The sequence below is a fragment of the Bombus vancouverensis genome, chromosome 14 (assembly GCF_051014615.1).
Source record: "Bombus vancouverensis nearcticus chromosome 14, iyBomVanc1_principal, whole genome shotgun sequence".
In the NCBI taxonomy this organism is placed as follows: domain Eukaryota; kingdom Metazoa; phylum Arthropoda; class Insecta; order Hymenoptera; family Apidae; genus Bombus; species Bombus vancouverensis.
This window is the reverse complement of record NC_134924.1, coordinates 11,108,717-11,134,406: the sequence shown is the minus strand read 5'-3', so window position 1 is coordinate 11,134,406 and position 25,690 is coordinate 11,108,717. Positions and strand designations below refer to the sequence as shown.

The 25,690-nt window shown below is 33.4% G+C and overlaps 2 protein-coding genes across 2 annotated transcripts; both read right to left on the bottom strand.

Moving 5' to 3' along the window:
- Positions 1 to 9,777: 9,777 nt before the first annotated feature.
- Positions 9,778 to 19,032, bottom strand: LOC117156971 (very long chain fatty acid elongase 1). The gene is made up of 8 exons (XM_033334551.2): positions 18,536 to 19,032; positions 17,892 to 17,940; positions 17,122 to 17,312; positions 16,861 to 16,941; positions 16,632 to 16,794; positions 15,410 to 15,549; positions 10,882 to 11,072; positions 9,778 to 10,301 (listed from the first exon to the last, which is right to left on the bottom strand). The coding sequence occupies exons 1-7, from the start codon at positions 18,683 to 18,685 to the stop codon at positions 10,908 to 10,910; spliced, it is 939 nt and encodes a 312-aa protein (XP_033190442.1). The 5' UTR covers positions 18,686 to 19,032; the 3' UTR covers positions 9,778 to 10,301; positions 10,882 to 10,907.
- A 195-nt stretch (positions 19,033 to 19,227) lies between these two features.
- On the bottom strand, positions 19,228 to 25,578 carry LOC117156943 (cysteine sulfinic acid decarboxylase). Its single transcript, XM_033334490.2, has 6 exons — positions 25,142 to 25,578; positions 24,240 to 24,486; positions 23,160 to 23,367; positions 22,704 to 23,080; positions 21,177 to 21,368; positions 19,228 to 20,423 (listed from the first exon to the last, which is right to left on the bottom strand). The coding sequence occupies exons 1-6, from the start codon at positions 25,411 to 25,413 to the stop codon at positions 20,250 to 20,252; spliced, it is 1,470 nt and encodes a 489-aa protein (XP_033190381.1). The 5' UTR covers positions 25,414 to 25,578; the 3' UTR covers positions 19,228 to 20,249.
- Positions 25,579 to 25,690: the final 112 nt, after the last annotated feature.

Here is a 25,690-nt window from a genome sequence, read left to right as displayed (position 1 = left end):
TTTCTGAGAAATGAGAAATTTTTTATCTTTCTAGAAAAATAATTAAATAATTTTTTTAAATGCTAATCAATCGATGCTGACTATCATTTATATTATTATAGGTATAATGTTAAGATAATAATATTATAATAATATAATTTATATCAGTATTATTATTATTATAAATATAATATTTACAGAATTGGATAATCAAATATTGGATATAAATAGAACTTGCGTTGTATTCTTGATAATAATAAATTGATGAAATGAAAAGATATGTTGCAGTTTTTTTAGTTGTACAAAATAACGATTATTATCATGAAAACCTGGAAATGCTACGTTTGTTTAATCGGCGACTCTACTAGGAAACTTGCGATTCGAGGATCTATCTTGGTTCGAGTAAAGAAAGATGAAAAGAGGACGCGACGTGTACGGACGACAAAAGAATAAGTGGCTATGGTCTAGCAGAGGCAGAGGAAAACGATGTTGGTGTAAAGAAGAGCACGGTTGGCTGATGACAATAAAGCGCTATCTGACTTCCACTCCGAGTCACTTAACGTCTGTAAGGACATTTAAAATCCTTAAGCGTGCGGACCATTTGACTTATAAAACACTACCATACCATCTACGGCGCAACTACTTATTATAACGACATTATCCTGGCTGTTCTTCATTAGCTACCCCATCAGCGACACTTCCTTCCACCTCTTTTCCCATTTTGATGCCAGTCGCCCGTTACAAACAACGAACAGCGCCCCGGATAAGGGGAGAATCTTTCTTCTTTTCCCCTCCGCTATCGTCCTTCTTCCTTTTTCTTACGGCCAATTCCAACGCGCTTTTACTCTCTTTCTTTCTCCTCGACGTCGCGTCATGGCTATAACCGAATTAATTTCGGTTCGATGCACGCAGGCACGTGTAATTCGGTTATCGAGCGCACAGGTTGTTACGTTATAATTCGGCTGCTGGAGAAACCACGACCGATCGTGCAATGATTGAAATACAATGGGACAACTTTATCATACAGCGAAGCGTCGTGTATTTTTAATTCGTCAATCGACAAATTTCCTTAGCGAGCCGGTCTACAACCCACATGCGGCACTTAGTGAAAATTCGTTGGTTACAGGTCAGTCGTTGTTCGGTTCCATGCTAGCGAACTATCATAAAGTCATATCCCAAAGGACCTTCTGAAATCTAGATCCTTGGTACCGAGCCTAACGGTTTTCGATATTTTGTAATATCCAGACTTGTCCTGTAGGGATCATTGTCGAGCCGTCGTCCACCAGAGCCCAGCTCCTTTATCCTTTTATTAGTGGGAGGGGTCGACTGCGAGTTGATCGCGCTTAGCAAGAACCTAATAGTTAGTTGTAATCCTTAGTTGTTACTCATCGTTTTGTCGTTACTTGTCATCTCCAAGAACTTGGTTCTCGTCATCGATAGTTTATTTTATCATTTTTAGTTCTTAGCAATCGGTCTATTCTATTTATTTCCCACAGTTGTGAGTGGTCTTTTATTAATATTAATAATAACTACGTGTAAACTCTAACCAACCCCGAACGAACACAACATTTGACCAAGCAATCTCAGTAGTCGAATAACCAATCAGCTTGTTATTAATGTTTCTTCGCCATATTTTTACATTCATCGCGAAGTACAAACTTATCTTTAGTCGAATGAAATTATCGAAAGTTTTCATCTTACGCACAACATTCCTAATTTTGTATCCGATCTATCTACCTCGAAGCGATATCGGGTATGTTCTCTGACAAAGTAAAAAGCTATTCGTTTGTCAGGGGTACGGGTAACAATGTTACCTTATCAAAGTTTATCCGAAGCTCCGGTCCAGACCGAAACTTTGAACTGAAAGAGAGAACACCCTAACGAAGTCGGTCGTCCACTTCTTGCAGATTGAACTTTCTCATCGTACTTTACTGATGAATATTCAGGGTTCTGTGTGTAAAAGTCGACGCGAAAAAATGTGAGGAAGTTCGCCTAACCGAATGATGTTTTATTCCGTCGCATATTAAAAGGACAATGTGTCTGTTTCTAACCACGAGAGGAAACGACCAGGCTGCTGCATGAAAGAATTAATTCCATGTTTGTGTTCGTTAGAATTACAAAACCGTTCTGTATAAATTGTACACAATCTGCATAAGAAACTAAAGAATCTTCCCTCTTTGCGTTCTAGGAAATTTAACTTGGAATTTTCTACCTCTCGAGTGACTCTTTAGGATTCTCGACTCAATTTCCTTAAACCTAACTTTCCTGAAATAAATGCTTATAATTTTCGAGAAAACGTAGTTTGTAAAAGTAGAATATGGAATTGTTAATATCTTTTTCTATCGATCGTACGTTTCTTATTGCAGGAATTCGATAAATCGTTTTCAATTTTATTCTTTTACTTTCGCATTCGTTCAAGTCCATTAATCGTCCAAAGCAATTTCTAGGGAAATAATTTAGTAACCAATTCTATTTCTCATTTGAGCAATTGTTTGATAAATAGTAATATTATAGAGAATTCATGTTTTTACTTGAGTTTCCTAATTCACGTAAGAAAACCTACGATAATTTACTTACGTTTCTCCTTTCGAAATTTAATTTAAACTTCCGTTATCCGGTTCCAGCGTTTCTTTCGCAAAAAAATAGTCCTCAGTGAGATTTTTCTAGCCGCACGCGCTCACCTCGAACATTCGCTCTCTCGCTCTTTCTCGTTCCTCCCTCACCTTAAAACGTGCTGGAATTTCATCGATATTCGCTAATAAATTTTAAAGGTTGCCCCCTTGAACGTCGGAACGCGCCCTATCTGTAAATATTCAAAGTTTTCCTTGGCATCGGTTCTCCGCTTCCTTCTTTTCCGCGGACGAGCAATCACACGGAGGAACGCGCGCAAGAGGGAAGAACAAAACTGAAAGTTTTCCACGAGATGAATTCCTCCGCGTGGAAAATGGGAGGAGCCTGAGTGGAGCCGGGAAAAACGAGGAAAAAGTTCTTTCGAGAGGGTCTTCGATATCCCAACGAGCTAAGTGGAACGAACGAGATACGAATCGTTTCTGGAAATTCACGCGGGGACGTAGCACACCTCGACACAGCCTTCGCGAGAAATGATTTACATCCCAAGTAAATCATTCGAGGTTAGACGCGCTTCAAACTTTCCTTTGGCCCACCTTCGATGTTTCGAAACATAAAATCGAGCAGTGAAATGTATTGTGAAGCTTTATAGCGGCAATTTGTTCGTAGAAAACAATTTTTCTGTGTCGAATGATTGTTAGACTACGATTAATTCTGCAAATTTATGGTTCTATAATTACAATTAAAGAATGGAATTTAAACAAAAATTTATTTCATTCGTTAAATATCATAACGATCGTAATTTAGATGTTTTATATATTCTAACGTAGTATCATGCGTGTGATTTGTTCTCTGCATTTCTACGTGTTTAAATTTTCCATAAATGCACGAACATTCGCGTTCTAACGATAATTTTTAACACGATCTGACTTCTCGTGTTAGACCATCGTTGCGGACAGGCGTAATATTTAAAAAAAGTTTGTCCATAGAATTCCGATAGTTTTATCCGTAACCGATATTTTTCCCAACAATTTCTCGGTAATATTTCAATCGTGGAAATCCACGATCATCAAAATTTATCGATACTGGATTCGGAATAGTTGGAATTTAAATGTTTACAATCCTTATTGCACAGCCTCTTTCCTCGAACTTCACCAGCAAGCAATTACATTCTGAAACTTAAGGAAGAGTAATTGCAGTTGCAGGAAGGGATTTTATTGTTCTCGGATGCTGGAAAGTTTAAATTTTCTGTAAATCGCTGTCTAGAAGAATAATACGATAGAATTATAGATGACAAACTGCAAGAGACGGTTCTTGGATAAATAATTCCAGCTACATTTATAATAAAAATGAAGCAGATCTTTTTTCTTTCTAATATCATATATAATGGATGCTATCTTAAATGTTCGAGAGAAGAGGAAAACAAACAAACAAACAAACAACAAGCACGCTCTGAGGAAATCAATTTTACTGGTCGTGTATCTCAAAAGCATTAATTTTAAAATAACTGTTTCACGATTTTGTGAGACGTAAATTCGAAGAATAGCAACAAACAAACAACAAAATGACGAACTAAAAAGATAAAATTACGCGATTGTACAAATTTTACAAAATCAATGTTTTCTCTATAAATGTTCATCGATATTGATGCCTATAATTTTCTATGTACGATAATGCTTCTATTCGTTCAAAAGATTTTCAAAGACGAGAAAAGACACGCGTGTCTATGTGCAGAACGAAAGAGACCAGACGAGGGCGTGAGGAAAATTAAATTAAATTTAAATTAAGCTCAATTAATTAAGCCGCTTCCCCCATGGGAACACGGCTTCTGTGCCCGGTTGCTGGCCCCTGAAATTCACCCCAGGACGAAAGCAGGGGGTCGGCTGAGAGAGCAGTGATCCTTGTCTAGAGCCGGATACGGAACTAATCTCTTTTAAATTAGTATTAAATTCTAAACGGATTCAAGTCGGTGCTTGGTGGTTATTAAATTTCAGTATGCTATCGCGAACCATGCTTTTGTTCGAACCACCTCGCAGTAATCTATGGTTTCGCATCCTGTCGTAAATGTCACCATCTACTCTATTACGTCTCGCTTATAACTATAATCATCGAAAATCCGCGTTCCTGTGACCGATACTATATTCTGAAACTGTAGTAAATATCTTGTAACGAAACTTGTGTACAGGATTTACAAATTACAAGACAGGATCGCACAAAAGTATCCCAACGTTTGCGGACATCTTTTATGAATACATTAACCGCGTTATAGGAAACATTTGGAAATTTCACTAGTACTATAATTCCGCTCGACTGTCATGATTATGCTATTTTTTTTATAGGATATTAACTTTTAAAGATACGTAAAAATATTTGTATCGAATGTTATCGAGCTAAATTTAATGTAATGATATTTCACGACGACGCTAATGGAGAATAAAACCGTCTTGAATCCTCCTGTTTGTAATCTTGCAAGTAGATTATCTTCTGTGAAAATTAATCAAACATTCATATACTTTTGCGCGGTACTGTACTTCTAAATTCGAGACGGTAGAGTAATCGCCGTGCGAAAGAAACAGCGCTATAAACAACAAAGGAATATATTATATTTAATATATTCTTTCCTTGACAACGAAAGCCTGTTTCATGGGGTGTGCCATAATTATCCAAGAGTGGAAGTGGCGGCCTGGCACGGTAAGAGATATACGATTACGGCGGGCGATTCGAACGAGCTTTCGAATCGTCGTATCGTGCCAAAGGACCGGAAGTTGGCCGCGCTCTGACTCGTTGTATCCGCCAGACGTATGTATGCGTTTGGTCGGTATTTAAGCAAGCAGTTACGTCGCACAGTGTGGCCCCGCAATATGGTAGCGGCACACTGTCTTATAAATTTCGCGATATTGGCGCCGCTGCAAAAGAATCACGACCACGCGCGTCCCGCCAGTAATGAGAGTCCGAAAAGAAAATTAAAATTTTCGAACGATAAAAAATGACGCCGTTTCTAGGCTGCGCGATGCAATTGCACGGCAGCTGGTCTCATGGCTGGATGATTTATATTCTGTGAAAAATGGAAGTGAAAAACGATGATGCTTATGGTAATGATACTTTTAACGAAAGAACGGCTAATCGATGATACGAAGATTTAACGCGAACGTGAAATATTTCTGGAATCTAAAGCTTGTGAAATCGTGTTTTCGATGATAGATTCTCGGTTTTATAAAAACAAAGGGGAAAACTATGAAATTATAAAGTATAACTTGCTCACTTGACGTAGAAGAACTTAGAAATTTGTAATATTCCTAAAAATATACTGCATCTCATGCATAAAGCGCATAGCAGATGCGAATGCCTGAAAAGAAGCGGAGGTCACTTGGGTGGGTGACGTCACACCCAGAAAATAAATGGCATATTACTTATTTCAGCCATATATGTATATACATACATAAGTTTGTAACTGCAGGAACGAGCAACACCTGCGAACTAAAATATGTAGCGTGTCCGTAAAAATGAATAGATATTAATTTTATAAAATACGAAGATTGGTTATCATTTTCTAGAATGGTATGAACGAGGATCAAGAAGATTATTTTTTGAAAAAAAAAAAAAACGCAAATAAAGCTTCCATAATCGTGCATCCCTGTAAATTCTATGCTTTGTTTTTTATTCTATACATTTTGGAGGATTTAAATGATCTTTTGCAAAATATATGCGTCGATAAAGATTTATTTTCCCCTTGCATTATATATTTTTTCATACACGTATATACTTATCTTCCATTTTGACTTAGTACAAGTTCCATGTAGCGGTTATCGATAGTTTTAACGGTGGAACAATTTTAAATATTAAAATTTGGAACATTTTGTAAAAAGCATGGTCCATCCTTTTCGGCATTATAAATTGTGTAACAACAGTTTGCCATCACCAGCATTAAACTTTTACTATAAATATACATTTATATATAATATATATTTGTGTATAAATGTTATACATTACGAAGAAAAATCTGTAAGCTGAATTTTTTAATTTGAAGCGAAAATTTCTACTAGTTCGTCGTTTCTCTTATAATCACGGTGATTTTTAAATATTAAAATGGCACAGAAATTACACGACGCGAACAGCTAACTGACATTAAACTAGCAAGCTTCTGTTTCCAAATGAAAAAACACCGTAATGATCGAGAGACTTGGCTGAAGCAACAATGAGGAGGTCTACCCAGATTTTGTGTTTAGTTTTTTGGAAAATGAGAACCGTGCAGATTTTCCGTCGTCATTCAAACGCAATAAAAATGAAGCATTTGGAAACGGTTAAAAGCATATCAAAAAGAGGAATGGATACTGTCATTCGTAATGAAAGACAAAATGGGGAACTTTCTGAATAAATATAATACAAAATTTTGTCAATCTTCCATCTATTTGTAAAAGATTTGCATTTTTGAATCCAACGGATTGTTTTCATTTCTAATTATATTAAATAAAAATTCTCCTCTTGTTTAATCATACGATTACATTAAATTCAGAGAATCAACAAAGATATACTCATCGTGTTTTCCTTCCGTGATGTTCATATTCGTGTGAATATAAAGATATACAGAATGTCTTATATTTATGCGTTGAGTATTTGTAACAAAAATTCAAAAATTACTTGAAATTATAAAACTATTCCTCGACGTCAGCTCGCTATACGGAACTCGCCAATATTTTCCGTAGAAAAGAGGATGGTTCCTGTGACTGCTTGAAATTTGCAAATCGCAGAAGTTGTGGCACGACAAAAGCTTCACAGTGTCGGACATGAACAAACCTCACGAGGTCTAAAAAATAAATTCATGGAGTAAAGGCGAGGTAGCTGGTTGCGCGGTCACACATTTCAGACGAAAGGATTTGCCCCTTTCTCTTTCATAGTTATAAGTATTGCATGCCACCACGAAGGACGCACGCACCCGCGTTTAATACTTCACAGCAAAAGTAATGCATTCGCGGCTCTTTGATATTATTAATTCAGTAAAAGGAATAGCGATTCTCTGTTAAAACATTACAAAGTGGAATAGAATGAAAAAAAAACGTAATTTTGCTTATGCTGTATGACATCGCTCTTTCTGCTTTTATTTATAAAGCAATTTATTCGATTAGTTTCCTAAAGAAATTATTTAATTTAGTATATTTCATTTAATATGACTTTGTTGAAAATTTCGAAATATTGTGCAGTTCTATTTCCGTAAAAGATTTTAATGGCCGGTATATTTAGAGTTTTATTAAAAAGCTAGAAAAAAGGAAAATAGGAAATATGAAGAGAATAATACTCGAACTTTTTGTTAGACCTACAATATCGCCCGATTTCATACTACATCGAACGTTTACGTATGGCTAAAAAAAAAAATGCACGAAATAGATCACTAATGCATGTTATAAATGAACACGAATAGTTGATCCATTTTTATGCAGGTAGAAACAAGTCAAAATGATCTTTATGGAATTCAATTTTCATTGCTGTCAACTTTCTACCTATTATTCTTTATCCACTATCAAAGAAATTGTTGATCGAAATAGTCCATCGCCTTTAATAAATTTGATTTTTATAATCGTTTCTAACACGGGATACTGAATCAGCTTACCCTAAATCTGGTGAGAGAAAGTCGAGGGTAGGATATAGGGTTTCGGGCCGGTCAAAATTGCAAGATAAACACAGCCGGCGTTAATAAACTCTTATCGGCGTGCAACCATGCGTGTCGACTTTAAGCCACAGACGCGCTAATCCTCTATGCTAATTTTGGTCGAACAGGAAAACGACGGCTGTAATACCATCCCCTTAAACACGCGTGTCCATCAGAGGGAACGCAGCCGTATACGAGAGCGATGCGTATAACTTTTCACGAAAAGAGACATACAGGGTGATAGAATAAGAATCGACACTTGAATATCTACGTTGTTTTTCGAGATAAAAGTTGTATATTAATAAAAGTTGTTCAGTATAGAGGGAATTAATATGGCAGTAATAATATTTTCACATCTGGAGCAGTTTCGGAGATTTTAAGGTCATCTTCACTTTTTTAACTGAAATTATACATTGATCGTTAATGGTTCATCGTAATGATTAAAAAAAAAAGGAAAAGATACAATTAGTTAACGAAAAACAAGTTTGAAAAAAGTAATTATTGGAAATATGTTATTACATAGTCTTGTGTCTATATTATTTCTTAATTATTATTAATAAATTGTCATTATCAAAATATTATACCGTCGATCTATTTGTTAACGTATTTATAGGTAATTAATATTAACTTTTAAAGGCTGCTGTTAAAGGAAATCACGTTTATGCTATCATGAACGAAATTTCACTTCAGTGCAGTTTTTTAATCGTGAAAACCAATAAAATCAACAAATACAAGTGTTTCGTTATTATTCGGTATTAAACGAAATAGTAAAGAGTGGTATTATTTGGGATAATTACAAATAACATCGCTATAGTCTTACAATGGGACGATAATGCTAAAAGAAAATTTACATAGCCTTTAAGGCTCAATAATGATTAAGATATAATATAAAAAATTATATCATAGTTTCAATTTTCACATACGATTACGAAAGTTGCTTATTAAAAGTTGATTGATAACACTGCGTTAGTAGTACTGGGCCATTCGTTAAACTTTCTAGTGGCATGGAGAAGTAGTTGAATTACTGCAAGGGATAAAGAAAAGTTTCTATTTCCCGAAGGAATGAATTAAAAGTTATTTGAGCAATTTACATGATATTGTTTCCGAGAAATTTTATATTTTCTTATTAAGTTAAGTAACTTTTAATCGAAACATGCGTTCAACTCGTTAGACTTGTTAAAACTTCAGAAGTTATAGCTCTCGTTATTTGATTACAGGTTACGTCTGACAATTGGTAGTCTGTCCCTACTTGCTCATCTACGTCGTATCTTTGTCTTACACTTTGATATAAATTGATGGGAACTTCCTATACCTTGATCAATTTTTTGGTGTGTCTGTTCGTTTAAAAATAATGTCAAATAATTAAGCTTTAATTAATTGAAACATCCATAAGTAATTTTATTTCTAACAAAGCCGAGCAGCGTCGTTTATATCAATCTCTTTGTACCCAACAATATTATAAACACAAATCCTTCCATACACGTTCTGTATTTAGTTCGTTGTTTTTGAAAACGAAAAACGTAATTAAAAATCTGTGTATATACTCGAATCGTACATTTAACAACTAGTTAGATAATTTACTTTTCGACGTGTCTACTTGCTCGCCCTTCATCAAGTGGAAACAAAAATAAAATGTTTAGATATCGTTCATTTTTTTATTGAAAAACTGCATACTACTAGTAAAATCCATCTATGTTTGACTAATTATAACAATTAGCATAAGTGATTATTAAAAATTTTGTATATTTTAAATTCTTTGTGTCTACATATTTCATTAAACCTCTTCAAAAAAAATTCGATATATTGAAAGATTCATTTAAAATACGTACGATTTAAAATATTAATTTTGATGATAATTAATCATTTTCGCAGTAAGCAGTATACATATTTGTAAAGCAACATTTAAGACAAAGAATTTTGATCTTATATCGTATCCTGTGCTAATATATTCTGTCTAATACGTTCCACCAGTGCGGTATATCAAACGTAATCGTCCGTGATTGTTTCATTTTAATTATCCATGAAATTATGTTTATGCAGAGACGCCTCTTCGATGATGAATTCTACGATTTTGAAGGAAGCATTCGAACAGCGTGTAATCCGAAATCACCTGCCGGCATAAAAGGCAGCTATTCAAATGAAATGGTCATTATGGTACATGCGTATGAATTTATTGTGGCGATTAATTGATATCAAATTGATACTCTAGCAAAATTAAAACACCGTAATCGATACATTGGTGGTAATGAAATAATTGTAAGAGTTACAGGATAATCGATATATGGAGTAATAATTGGCAAATTTGGTGAAAATTTATTGCCATAATAACGATTGGAATATCATTTTCGAATAATTATAATTCTATGCTTAATTGAGTCGTAATACAGGCACGTGAAACAAAGGCTGAATAATGTAAATATGTTTCTGGTTGACTAAGAATATTCGATTGAAACGGTATTCCTGTATAATTACTGAAACGATCCTATTAAAACCAATTATTTTCAGCAATGAATACAATTCTCTAAAATATATTGTTGTATTAAGACAGATATATAAAATTTGTAAATGATACAATTTGAGAAATTTATGTAAATGCTCGATAGTTTGTTGATGCAAAAAATTTTAATGGAGGAATAATTCTGTTTAGAAAGAAAAACGAAATACGTATTATACGATATATCGTAACTTACCCCAACTTTTGTGTCACTCTAAATCTCTATTCCGTCTTTTTTCGCAGATATGATTTCTTGTAATAATCGCAAAACATGCAAAACATGACAAGAATCTGCGACATGTAGATATAAGCTATTGGTTTCCGATTTGGCTCGCAAGTAGGTAACAAAGTTTGGAACATATGACATATCATGATTATGAACTGCAACTGAAATCATAAAAGAAAACGTTTTTTACTTTTGACGTGATACACATAATTAAGAATTACATACAGGGTGCGACAAAATATGGAATAAAATTTGTTCATTTAAGGTTTAGTTAATGGCTAATATATTTATTGTATCTAATATTTAGTAGATGAAACGTGTCTCTTTATCTTTGTAGTCTACCGCAGCCTACTTATCACTGTGTTCATAAACTATATTAGATATATAAATTAAATGTGTAAACTATATGAAGATATCACGTATATGTATTAGCATCACGACACGAATGTGTAGGACGATCTAATATCGAAGATTTTTGCTAAAAGTTTTCTATTCAAGTAAAATATAAAATTTGGAATGTAAAGAGCGGCAAAGGAAGAAAAGAAGGAATCCTACGATAGGATCGCAACGAATGGTCGCTTCGAAGTAGTAGCGTGAAACAAAAACAACGTTGTTCATGCACGACAAAGCTTAATAAGGCCTCTCATCGTGTTGTAAGTAAAATGACACTCTAGTCTGTCTTTATTCGTAGCTGCAGTTCCACTCGTCGCAGCATGAAACGTTTTCAACTGGAAATTAAATGACCGCGTAACCCGATAAATCGTCGTGTAGATATCTCGCGGAGAAATAAAAGTTACTCACCAACGGATTATTTAATTAAAAAGCCCCAACAGTCGCCCCTTTTCCCGTGCGCCTAACCCGTTGTTTCCTGCCGGGACTCGAAACGCAAATCGAATCACCGCCAGTACACGTGTAATTCCACATCGGGCACTTACAACCCTTTCAACTCCCAGTGCAAAAACCCGGTTATCGAGTTAGGCAAGCCAAATGCGAGCCAATATACGGACTAAACGCGAAACATACATACAGGTTACGTCAAAAATGTTGGACAGAAACGTTCAACGCTAGAACTATATAAGAACGATTAAGATCTCGTTAAGATCAATTTGTAATTTTTCATGACAATTGTATAATCTTGCTAAGATATTTTTTAAGGGATCTGAATGATCTTCTTGCAAAATATATCGGTAAAAGCATGTTTCTTTTCTGGCATTATTTAGTTTTTCGTATACTTGTTATTCTGACAGGACACTGTCACTCTGATAGGAATTTTATGAGTACTTTATTATCGACTATTTATAAAAATATTAAATTAGTTTTCGAATTGTGATATTCTTCTTGCTGAATATTATAATTTTCTCGGATATCAAAATTATCGACGTTAGAATCTATAATGTGAAAATTTCTTATTTTCTTTCCGTCTAACATTCCGTATTCTAATTTTTGCTTAACTATTTTGATACACCCTATACATACGTATACCTAGTTCGACAACCTGTTCGTAACGAATACCTACGTTTTTTTCTTTTTCGTTCTCGTCCACGAAAACATATTGCATCTCTTAACAATGGAGATTCGGTGGTCGAAGGCGTGGCCGCGTTTTATTGTTTCCCAAAGTACTCGAACGGAGTTCGAACAGCTTTTTATCCATTTTTCCACGATTTCTGGTTTAATCGGTGACTCGAATGAAATTTTCAATTGCGCAATCACTTTAGCTAAGAGCACGCCGATAACAGATAACAACGCGGTATTTGACTATCGGTATTGTTCGATTAAGATGTCTAGGAATTTTTCTTTTTACAACTTCGTCGAAAATAATGATGTTATCAGTGAAAAATCTGACAGCTGTCGTCTCTTTATCTTTGACAAGTATCGTCACTAACAATAAATGAGAATTAAATCAGTTTTTGAATTTTAAAATATTATAATGATATTATAAATTCCTGTACGATTCAACTAACATAATACTGTTAACAAAATTTGATAATTCATAAGTTACAAGTTATTAATAAATTGTAATTGTATCATAGTGACTTTATTAATCAAGCACGTGAAATTGTACAAGCTGCAAATTAAGAAGTAAAATTATTGTAGAATAGAATACTGTAACGAATAATTTGTATTATAACTCTTCAATTCACTAATATTATTGCTTAATAAATTACTGTGAAAGAGGACCCTGAAAATATTTTAACCTTTTGCGATTTAACGGTACCGTATAGGTAGCACCACTATTAAAATTCTATAGTAAAAGATATATCCTTAGAACCTATCCAACGTTTATAAATATTACTTCTTGCATTATTCAAAATAAATTGGTCTAAAATGTTTAAAAGCGCAAAGATATTTCATTTTTTTAAAACAGTTCGTACGGTTTGCCAATATATTACGAAAGTATTTGACCAAAATCATGGAACACCGAATTTAATGGATGGAAATAGAAATCGCTGGAAATATCGACGACTAGAAAACCAACTGGATGCATTATTACAAAGTCTTTAGAAATAGACTCACGTGCTGACGAAACTGATGCCTTATCAGGAAACCGCAGGAGGATGAAACTTCGTGAACGAACATGATAAATTTGGAATAAAATTTATTGAATGAATCAACCCAATGGGTTAAGAAAATCTTCTAATGTAAGTGCGAACGAACCCGATGTGAAATTAGAAAATTGCAGGAAATTAAAACTCGTAATTGTTTATTTAAAGTTGATATAATTGAAAAGAATTACTGTGACTAAAAGGGTTAGTTTGCATAATAATTCACTCGATCTTAAACGGATATTGATTCACGCATTACAAATTTAATTGAAATGTGAATTTATCAAATTCATTTTTAAATATCGCTCGATAACTAAGAAACGGAACGATCGATAATCTCAATCATATCGAACGATGACTTGTGGCTGATTTTCGAGACTTTAATAAAAAAAAAAAAAAAACAGTCATTTTAGTCGCATTATTTTCGCATATATTCCATTTACAAAAACTGATTTAATGGACAAGCAAACGAAGAGGAATTCTTGCAAAGAGAGTTGCTCGTTACGAAATGATCCTGCCTTTTTTATTCAAAAATCAAAATCTGTGATATGAAACGTTAGAACTATTATACAAAATTGCTTTCGTCAAACTCATGCTACGTGATATTCAGATGAATTCCAGATAAAACAAAAAGGTTTGCACAGAAACGTGATTTATTTCCGATACTTCCTTACTCTGCAAGCGTTGTATACCTTTTTGACATTTATATCTTATGACTATATGCATTTCGTCTATGATTCTTGGCACGTCAGTGAAAATATAAAGAATAATTTCAGTGCAACTATAACGATTGCTTTGGGTACAGCATATTGAATTCTCGACCATTCAACCGGTTGATCAATCTTTTTTTAAGACTGTTATACATCTCTGAACGAATATATCGTTTCTCGTATAAATATTACACTGAAAGTAATTGTTTTTACGTTATACCGACGCGACGTGAATAATAATTTTATGCGTTAAATAATTAAGCAGTGTTTAGAGATGTGTATAACACGTAGAATACGTGACAATGGTAACATTAAATATTCATTAAAATTTTAATCAAAGTTTACTTCAAAAGAATGCAATATTGTATTATAATACAACGTATAATAATAAGAATATATAGAGAAGAAATATAGGAAGTCGAATAAAAGTTGGCTAATAAATATTAAAGGCATGAGTTAAGGTACAACTACGTACAATTAATACGTACGTCTTTATCTTCATAAATGCACGATAACAAGAGGGATAACAAATAGTAAAAGATTAAAAAATGATTTCTGACAAGATAATGGCGTAATGATCGGGTAAAGTAGAAAAAGTACGGAAAAATGTAAGGAAAGAGACGCGAAGGAAATGTAACGTTCGTAAATAAGAAAAATAGAGAATCGTTTGCAGCTTCGACATAAGCGAAATATAAATTAGAATTTCAAATAAGGTCGAGATACAACGCGCTTTTTCATAAAAACTATTCCGAATCATAAAATTCTAACTAACATCGAATCCCTCGAATGACACGGATTCGCAGCTTCTCGACGCATCATAAATTCCACCCCCTGTTCTCATTGACTCGCCGTCGCACCGACGCCAACTCTATACTATTACCATTATCCAATCGACCAGTTTCGCAAACAGTTTCACCAATCGATCAACGAATTGTCCACGGTGGATCGGGATTTTCTACACCGCGTTATTCGCTTATATAGATTAATTTACTTAGCCAGTTGCGTATAACCGGTCGCGACGGTCGAACGTCAATAGCAATTTCACGTTTAAAAAATTCGCTGCAGGACAGCGAATGTAATTTTGCGATTACGCGATACGCGACGGTGCGCGGTGAAATGAGCGAATAACGCTTCCAGCAGGGCAATTCAGCGAGCGCAACGAAACACCGCCGACGATATATGCATTGCGGGCCATGTGTACGTAGCATGGCAGATAGCAGAGTCAGATAGAAAATGGGAACGTACCATTTGTAACCCCGTAATATATTGTTTCCAAGGCGCGATCCTCTTTTGCACTTGTGGGCCCAAGCAGGCGAGCAGATAATAGGTGTACATAATCACGTGCACGATGCAGTTTGGCATAATCGTGAACGTCCACATGCCGCCTGTAAATAACAAGGAGCGTTTAACACGTTCGGAAGAAAGGGATGGAAAATAGTTGGAAGCCTGTAACAAAGTTACATGGTCGCGCAATGAATTTTTTGCAAGAGGAGAATTTTATTTACGACTGTTGGAAATTCGCTCGTACATGTTCCTCTGTGTTTTATACCATGGCCATTTTGCATCGGCTTAATAGGTAAATTTGATACGTCGTGGCGCAATTTAATTTCCACTCATACGAGTCTTTTTCGGGTAGCTCGGTGTGCTGTAATAGTTGAAATGAAATTGTTTGCGCGAACCATTTACAAAGCTATGAGAGATAACTACGGGAACCGTAGTATTTGCAAATATAATGAGATCTTTTGAAATCGGCGATTATACAGTAGTAACGATAATAAAGAAATTACGATGACTAGAAGTAATATTCGTTAGCTTTCTTTAGAATCGACAAATAATATATAGTTAGAAGAATTAAGATACACTTGCGTAATAATTTCTCACCTAACGATATACAGGGTGGTTGGTAACTGGTGGTACAAGCGAAAAGGGGGTGATTCTAGGCGAAAAAAGAAGTCGAAAATATAGAATAACAATTTTTCGTTCGAAGCTTTGTTTTCGAGAAAATCGACTTTGAATTTTCGCTCGGTACGCGTGCAGTACGTTATAACGTAGATCTAGAACTGTAGATCGTTGTCTCGATGGAAAAATTAAAAAGAAAAAAATTTTTTTTTAATTTTTATTCTGTGTTTTCGACTTCTTTTTTCGCGTAGAATCACCCCCTTTCCGCTTGTACCACCAGTTACCAACCACCCTGTATAATGAGTTGACGAGTTGCAAATTGCAAATTATAGATTTCTTGTTTACAAATAGAGTAGTCGGATGACTCGTAATTTATACAATTTACTTATAATACTTCGTCTGCTTTATTACTAACTTTGTTACTGTTACGAGATTTGAGGAAAAACCAACATTGACAGGATCGCTTTTGTCGCGAACCCTTCAATTGTTATACGTATATTTAAGGAGCACAATCATTTGTATGAAATTGAAATTACAGGTAAATTTACGCGTATGTCTAAAGATTTACCTGGGACAAATTTGCAGGCTATCCACGAAAGGAAAGCGGTCGACGTGTGATGGTAAACGTGAAGAAAAGACGCTTGGTTGTATTTTTTTCTGAGAATGAAGATAACGGTGTCGCTCAACTCGAGGACTTTCAACATTAAGAGCCTCCACACCCATCGAGCCGTCTATTAAATACGACATAACTTTCGTAATATCGAAATTCGCGTTTGTTTAATGACTGTGGTACTTACGCGATAAGAGTCAGGGTCGTTTGAAATGACATGAGTCTCGCATCCGAGAGAGAATTTAGTGGTGAAGCCCGAGGTAAGTAGCTTTAAATATAAAAATATATTAATCGGTTTGAAGAATAGTAATGGTAACGTAACGACGATAAGGAATAAGTTATTTTTCCAAATTATATGAAAATTATTAATTAACAACAATTAACTATTACATTAGACTATTTCGGATGAATAGAACGTGATATAGTAAGTTATTTCGGATGAACTCACCCCGTAAAATACAGTTGCGCTCGCGATGGCCATAGAGATGTTATAACAAATCATAAACTTATTTAGATTGTATGGTTTTCGATTTTTCATAAATAAAGGCCCAAAACGAAGAACAAAGAGCAGATAAAGAAATATAATTCCTAGCAATGGAAATGGACTGCCCATTAAGAACCAATCTGCTACTCTGGAATCTAAAACGGAGGATTCAAAAATTCTATAAAATATAATATACAGTGCTATTTAATTATAGAATGTATATATCATAAAATACAGATCTAACAAATTGAAATTATCAACTTGAGATTTCAACCCTACATTCGCTATTCAGCTACATTTAATAATAAGTTAGAAATAATTACAAACCAAAAAGGAGCCCCCATTGAGCGGAGGTCACAAAATTATTTAAATAATTATTCAGTCAATTATCCATTTCGTTAGTATTACTCGATATTTAACGGAGGCATTTTTTAACATTAGCTGTATGTTTAAAATAATTATTCATACCGTATATACTAAATTTTTGCCAAGTACATGTCTAAAATAAATGTCTTGTAAGTTTTATATATAAATTTTGTCACTATAATCACGACAACCGTGTTTTATTATAATGCTAGTGAAATTTCATAAAATGAAGAACATTCGTGGCAATTTTCTAGCATATCCAGGCGATATCCAGGTTACTTTGGTCTCGAGTCAAGCCAAGTCGGTCAAACGAGGTCCCACGGTATTTAAAATATTCTATGTTTTCAATTAAATCGAAGGAAGCTAACCTGCTGCATCTTCCATGATGTAACGATACGTTTCTAAGAATCCCACTTTCTGCAAATAACAAAGAAAATGTCCCAGACGATCTTACAAATAATTAGAAAAATCAAGTACAATCCTGTAGAACGAAAAAATTACGAGCTAGTTTATTAATCGAAAAACAATCAACAACATCACAGAAATAAGAAAAGTACGAGCTTAGAGACATTAAATAGAGTAATGACTTTGTATTGTACTATGATATATTTGTATGTATATGATTGTACTTGATGTAGTTAAATGTCAATGATCGAATAACCTACTATCACCACTGCTATCACCATATTGAATTAATCATATCGAATTATACTTTCCTTTAAAATGAAAATATATTCGAAAATCACAGTAATAAATACAAAACTAAATACGTTGTTGTCCCAACAACGATAATTAAATTCGCCACGATTCGCAACATTTTACTTATAACACTTCGTTCGAACGATTGATTTCTTAAAAATCGGCACGCAACTTTTATCCAAAATTATACGATATTATTTCACTCGAAATAAATTTGAAATTTTCGACAACTACTACTTTTGACAAGTGTAACTGGCTTTGACAAATTTTTACTGTCGATTAGACTTCAGAAATAAGAGAAAAAAAGCAATACCTGTGGCACATGAATTGGGAGAGCCTTCCCATCTTGGCCGTCGAGTTTGAAGATATCGACTGACATTCGGGTTACTGAACGATTCGAATAGTGACTGACTATCGACGTTAACACCGTCTTTCGTGGCGGCAACCTACTGTCTAAGTTCATCCGCAGGGCAAGCACCCCTAGCAGTGACTCGGGAACAGGAACGTAACACACAAGCACAGTTCCCTGCAAAGGGTTTCTCGGACACCCTATTTTAATACGATAAAGAAACGCATTCAAGACTAGTAGAACAGGAAATATTGCTTACAAATAGGTCATTAAAATAAAATGTTGAAACTACGAAAGAACTAAATTTAAACAAACATTTAGTAAGTTATATGGAAGTTATGGTTCAGAGAAATCTTTCCTACATTTTTTTTTTCTTTTGTTAGAATTATAATAACATAACGATAGTTTTATGTTTTGTAGCTAATCTAAAATTAAAGGATGTAAATCTAGAGCGAGATGAATACGTGAAACAAATGATTTAAAAATGCATTCGTAATGAATACTTTAATAACAATATTAAGTTAATAACGTTGGTAGTATTTGTAATGTAAAAGGATAAAGATGGATTACGATTATACGTATATTAGGTAAATTTATTTCTGTTATATCATATGGTTCCTTGGAAATGAAATGATAAATTAAAGAACGAACCAGCGTTGACACGTGTAATAGGCTTTTGTCAGTATTATGCTAACACAAGTTCGTTTAATCTTACAATTTATAAGTTACCGCGGTTTTGCAAAATTTCATGACTATTAATCGTTGCACATGCTCTTATAATTAATTATGCATACAGATATTTTATACTGTTTGCTAAAATTGCCCAGTATGATTCAATGATACTGGTAATTAAACATTATTTCATTAACACGGCTTATTGCGAATCAAACGCAAATATGAACAATGAAAACGCACTTGAAATGAAACGATAATGATGTTGTACGCCAAGGAATTAATGGAATTACCGGTCCATTTCTTTCCCTAAGATGATATAGTAAAGCATTTACTATACATGAAACATTACATGACATACTATACAACATTACATGAAAATATCATTAGAAAAGTTTTGCAGTACTAATAATCGTTCCATTTCGACAAGATCAAGCGTCAAAGGATTCTGTTGATTTCAAACGAAAAAACTGTGCTACGATGGTTGCAAACAGTAGTTTGTATGCTCCACATAGTACAAACTTAGTATTATAGATACACATAGGGCTTCTCGATATGCTGTCACTTGAATCAGGATTAGTCGGTAAGTCGCTGTTCTACGATCTACAACGAAGGCAGTCACCAATTAACTTCGTATCTTGATATTAGAAATTTAGTAGCAGTCCCTTCCTTAATCAGATCGACCTGCTGCCAGGTTTCGCCTATTTAACCGAGACGAATTGATTTTCGTGGCTGGAATTCATTAGTTCTTTCGGAGACAACCTGATAAAGTTCTGTCGCCGGAATATTTGTCAAACACGATACAACATTTTTAATTACAGCGTACAAAGAATCAATTTTTTAGCTTTATAGCGAACCGTATTATAGAAATGCAAATTGACAGGTGAAATGGAAATAAAAATATGACGGCACAACCTTTTGTTTGAATTGCAATATAATTAAATAAGAACTATATATAAACCATTTAAAAGATCATAACATTGAGTTATGCATATACCGTAAATTATCACATAGATTCTCCAAGGTTTTCCATTTCGTCAAAGACGTAGAGAATATCCTCTATATTTACGCCTGAATTCTGAATAACAAAACGGAAGAAATTCGGTTTTTCGTGCAGTGGTTGATAATTGATCATCAAACTACCCCTTTTGATCATTTTTTCTTTTAACTTTGGTGCAACCTATTAAAATAAATAAATTTTTATTAAATATATCTTTGTGACATATTATCCTTGTAATATTTTAAGCTTTATACATTGATTTATCTTCGAGAATAAACATTGTTCGATAGGAGTGGTAATCAATATTAGATACATACATATTTTTAGGTTGTCAGTTATTAACTGCTAGTAAAAGCGAAATGATTGTTATAAAATGAAATTCTTATCTCTTATCTGATAAGGATAAGACTGCTTATCTACCATAGAAGGTACAGATTTCTATTGTACCTATCATCGATATCATACTTTTTAATTAACTTATAAAAATATAAAATATGTACTTAATGATCTCATACAACATAATTGCAATTTAACTGTTCCTCTAAACATATCACTAATACAATATACATAAAAAAAAGTATTAATTCCATTTTGTAGAAAGTGATTTGCAAACTGTATGTAAAATTGAAAAATTCATTTTACGATTCATTTATACAAATAATTAAAGTTTGTTAACATTATTTATTGTCGGCCACTTAATTTATATATTATAAAAAAAGGTTTAGAACTTAGATGAAATGCACATTTAAAGTAATTCTAAACTTTCTTAAAACATTAAGTATATTTTAAAAAACTGTTTAAATGTATTACAAATATGTATATATGCATAACAATTTTCTATACATTATATTTGAATATTTCATCGTTCTAAGACATCCCATTTTTTAGTATTTAAATATTACGATGAAAATATAAAAAATTTAATCAACTTACTTCGTTTAATCGTTTCTTGTAATCGTTAACTGAATTCTGAATTCTTAGATATGGTGGAATAAACCAGAAACACACATTTATAAAACACGGTTCCGTCACTAATTTAAAGCCATCTCTTTTCTCAACTTCTTCTTTGAAGAGAGCTGAAAGTTTCATTAAATGATCGACATGCTTTTCAAATCCTGAAGTACCCTGAAACAAATTTCCTATTAGTTCTGTAATATATTCAATTCTCAAGAAATAAATAAATGATGACAGAAATTATTTCGACTTTATATAATATAAAAAATATCAAGAAAGCAAGAATTACCGAGTTATTAAACTTTTCTTCTTTAATTATATTAGAAAACATTAATGTTTCCTAAGCATGGTACTTTTAAATCATAACTACTATTAATACGTAACTACTAATACCATAACGTAACTACTATTAATAACAAATTCGTATTATTACTAATAAATTTCTGATAATTACATAGATGTATTGATGAATCACAATTCATTTAATTCTTGTGGCGTGTCAAAAGAAGGAACTATACACATATCTCGAAATAACTAACGAAATAAAATATATATTTTCTAGTAATTATCATTAGTAATATTCTATTAACAAATAAAAAGTAATAATAAAATTTTTACGTGTTTCCAACAAAGAAGAAACGAGAGTATAGATACACGTTAGTTTTTCTATTGACATGTATGTTGGTGAATGTCATAGCAGTCAGTAAAACAACTTCATTTGTGAATAAGTACAAAATACTAGTAGTCAAAACTCTGTTACACTAAACTATAGTAACATTCTGTCTTAGTCTTATCTGTGATTCAATTAAGACATGTTAAATTTGATAGAATCACTGAGAATAAAATCTGAATTATAATACAGATTGGAATGCTACTTGTTAAGCATTTATCAAACATCAGTATTATGATTTAATAATTTATTATTCAAATCTTTAATATATATATATATGTATATTAAGAATATTATAATATGTATATGTGTGAGTGAGGGATGAAAACTTTGAAAGTTACTCGTCTAAATCCACTGCTATCGTCAGACTCTCTTGAGAATTTCAGGAGATTCTTTTATGATCTTGAAAATGCACTGAGATAGATGCAATATGAACATTCTTCGTTCCTAACAGGGGAAGTTAATATATGCACAAGTATACTGGTAAACACTTGAAACATAGCATACAGACCCTTATCTCATACGGAGTGCATCGTAGCACTTGCTTAAACCACAAAGTACAAGATGCACAATTATAGGAAGATCGGGGGAAAAAGTGCTACCAAGGCTAGTTTTTCACATATTTGCATAAGTGGTTAACACTTAAAGATTAATAAGGGAAGAACAGGTACCTATGTATCATACAAGTAGGACTTATGTTGTGTTCGGTGCATGTGAAACCTTGCATGGAGTTCGAAGAAAGAGTATCTCTGAACAGAAATTATCTACTAGATATAAACTGAATGATTTTATAAAAACAAAGATAAGTTAAACCAAATATTTCATTCCTGAATTACCTTAGCCTGCCACATGAACCAAAATTTCAACACATCTGGTCTGCGTCCACACTGCAAATACTTATCCCCAACATCTAGATCTCTAGAATAAAATTTATCTTTTTGAAAAAGATAAGGAGCCTCTTTAGAGTGAGCTTCCTTAAAAATGCTTTTGTGTTTAGACAAAAGTAAGGAGCATTGTTGAGGAACGGCCAACAGTTTGTGCGGATTAAATAGAATAGAATCTGCTCTTTGTATTCCTCTTAAAAGTACACTGTGCTTTTTGCTAAATATCAAACCGCCTCCCCAGGCTGCATCTACATGTAACCACATACCGAATTCCTGGCAAGTATCTGCAATCTCGATCAATGGATCGAACGCGCCCAAAACCGTCGTTCCTAAAAATAAACATACTTATTAGCGATTGAACCCGTGTATTTATATGACATATCTCTGTTACATTATCGTTCAACGAACCTGCAGTAGCAGTAACACAAAATGGATAATTTCTCTTTTTTTGTACCTCCAATATATTAAATCTCAAATCGCTGACATCCATTCTGCCATAATCATCAGTCTTTATGAGAACAACTTCTATATCGCAAACGTTTCCCCACTTTGAAATCGAGTAATGCGCGTCTTCGGACGTAAAAAGCACTAGCTTCATAGATGGTATATTTTTGTTCTAAAACACACAAAAAAATAATGAATATTAGTTATTACAGAGTATAGATATTAAATCCGAAATGTTAGTTACAAAGCTTCATAAATACGTAAAAAAATATTAGAATATGTACTTTATGTTATTTTTTATTGCATTAAAGCCATTAATTGTAATTATTAAACGTTGTTATAGCTTACATGTATTGAAGATAAAAATTCTAAATTATATAAAATAAATGAAACGTCGAAGATAAAAATACATATACAGGGTGTCTCGTTTTTGTATTCTCTATATTTTATATTCCGCGTTTTTTGTATTCCCTGTACAAGAAGATTAAGGTACCTGTGTCTGAGATGCTCACTATAAAAGTTATTTTAGTTCTAATTTCACCAAATTTGAAAGACAGCGAGACATAATAAACTACTCAGTATCTTTCCTTGTCTCTCATATGCAAAACTTCATAAGATTAAAGTATTTGTTAAATTAAGCATTTGCAAACATAAATACATAATACTTAATGAAGAATATGATCATGAAAAAGAATGTCTCGCATCAGCAAACGTGTTCTCTTCGAACCAACTAATTAATTCATCATTGCAAGTAACGGAGATATGGTTTTGTAGCAGAATTATTGAGACACTCTGTACATCTTTCACTCTGTACAAAAAAATTATAATTTTTAAGAACTATTATTACAAAATTAGTGACTATCACGGACGTGAAAAAACCTGTTCCATTTATTCCGCCTTATCATACAATCTTATGACCAATAATCTGCATCTCCAATGGATATTATCAGGCAATACTGTTAAATAATTTAGAATATGATTTTATTGCTACATTAACCAAACGATGCGATATCAGCGCTGTTTATTAAGGTAATAATTACTCACATATTGAACTTTCTTCCTGAACCAAAATCGAGCTAAGTTAATAGCGGTACCGTTAGCAAAGGAACCTCCTGGACAGAAAAGACCGTCTCCGATAGTAGTACCATTTTCGTCCTTGTAAAACATGCTTAATAATTTTGTAATCACGGTGCTTTCCATTAATGTCAAGACCGGTGCCACCTCGTAAGTATACATTGAACAGTTCAACGCGTCTGTGAGCCATTGTCCGGCTAAACCGTATGGATCCAATCTAAATCAATTTTTATCCAATAACGCGTATACATTACATTTTCTAATTTCAACAGCAAGTAACAAAGTTACGTTCAAAATTGTTTAATTATTCATGTTAATAATTAAACCTTAGCAAAAAATGTCATTCGAAGTCTTAATCACATTTTATAAGAAATAAAACAAATCGTAATATTAATGTTCAAATACATAAAATTATTTTACACATCGATTTGTTACGTGCTTTTGCGAATATTAAAAGTAAAATTCAAAGTATCGTTAACATACATGCAATATGGAAGTAGATATACTTAAAAATCATTGACCATAACATACACTTGTTGTCTTAATATACAAAAGGCACAGATTTTAATTAATACTAAAAATTAATTTATTATTTGCACCTGAACTTTTATTAGGAAAAAAGAAAATTTCATAAATGTAATATAATTGAACACTTTATAAAAGGTGCTAGATTTTGTTTATTCAGATCTGACTCATAAATTTTTCAGATCTAAAATAATACAAATAATAATATGTACTATTAAAGAATTTCAGACGTTAGAATATATGTTTCATAAGCATTTGATCAAATTATCCAATTCTTTGCAAATTATAAATAATTTTTAAAATGATTTCTATTCGAAACGAGACTTATGCTCTTATCGATATCTCACCCAGAAAATAACTGATTCATAAAATAAGGATGGCCTGTCTTAACGCTATACTTAAAAACCTTAGTCGCGACCTCCAGAAGGCAATCTTGATTACGGGGCTCTTCCTGCAAATTAAGATTTATAATATCCCGCAGATGACCCGGTTCTCTCCATCTCGATACAGGATTTTCACGGGACACACTTTCGAAGGTGCAATCGATCAAGGTTGTGATAAGATTCTCGAGAAATTCTTTGTGCCTTTCGACGCATGGTGTGCTCCGCCAATCAGACATTAAAATGAACGCTTCACGCCAAAAAACGTAGTGAAATGAGAAAACAAAGTTGAAGCGAAAAACGTACTGATTCGCTCGCGATTGGCCCCTATCATATATAAGCGAGGCACAAGGTCCTCGCAAATTTACGCAATTGCGCTTAACAAGGAAACAAAAGAGTGGTATTCGGGGTACGAAGTTGATGGGACATAGCGAACGATTTGCATTGGATTAAATGCGCGAATACGTTATGCAAACTAGCCTCGCTGTGATTGACTAACGTCATCGATCTTGGAAA

Excerpts from the sequence above, each read along its gene's own strand:
- LOC117156971 (XM_033334551.2), bottom strand. The coding sequence starts at position 18,685 with ATGAACTTAGACAGTAGGTTGCCGCCACGAAAGACGGTGTTAACGTCG. Across the intron at positions 17,941-18,535 it reads TCCCAATTCATGTGCCACAG|AAAGTGGGATTCTTAGAAAC; the intron begins GTATTGCTTTTT and ends TGTTATTTGCAG. Across the intron at positions 17,313-17,891 it reads CATCATGGAAGATGCAGCAG|ATTCCAGAGTAGCAGATTGG; the intron begins GTTAGCTTCCTT and ends CCTCCGTTTTAG.
- LOC117156943 (XM_033334490.2), bottom strand. The coding sequence starts at position 25,413 with ATGTCTGATTGGCGGAGCACACCATGCGTCGAAAGGCACAAAGAATTT. Across the intron at positions 24,487-25,141 it reads ATGAATCAGTTATTTTCTGG|ATTGGATCCATACGGTTTAG; the intron begins GTGAGATATCGA and ends AAATTGATTTAG. Across the intron at positions 23,081-23,159 it reads TTGTGTTACTGCTACTGCAG|GAACGACGGTTTTGGGCGCG; the intron begins GTTCGTTGAACG and ends GTTTATTTTTAG.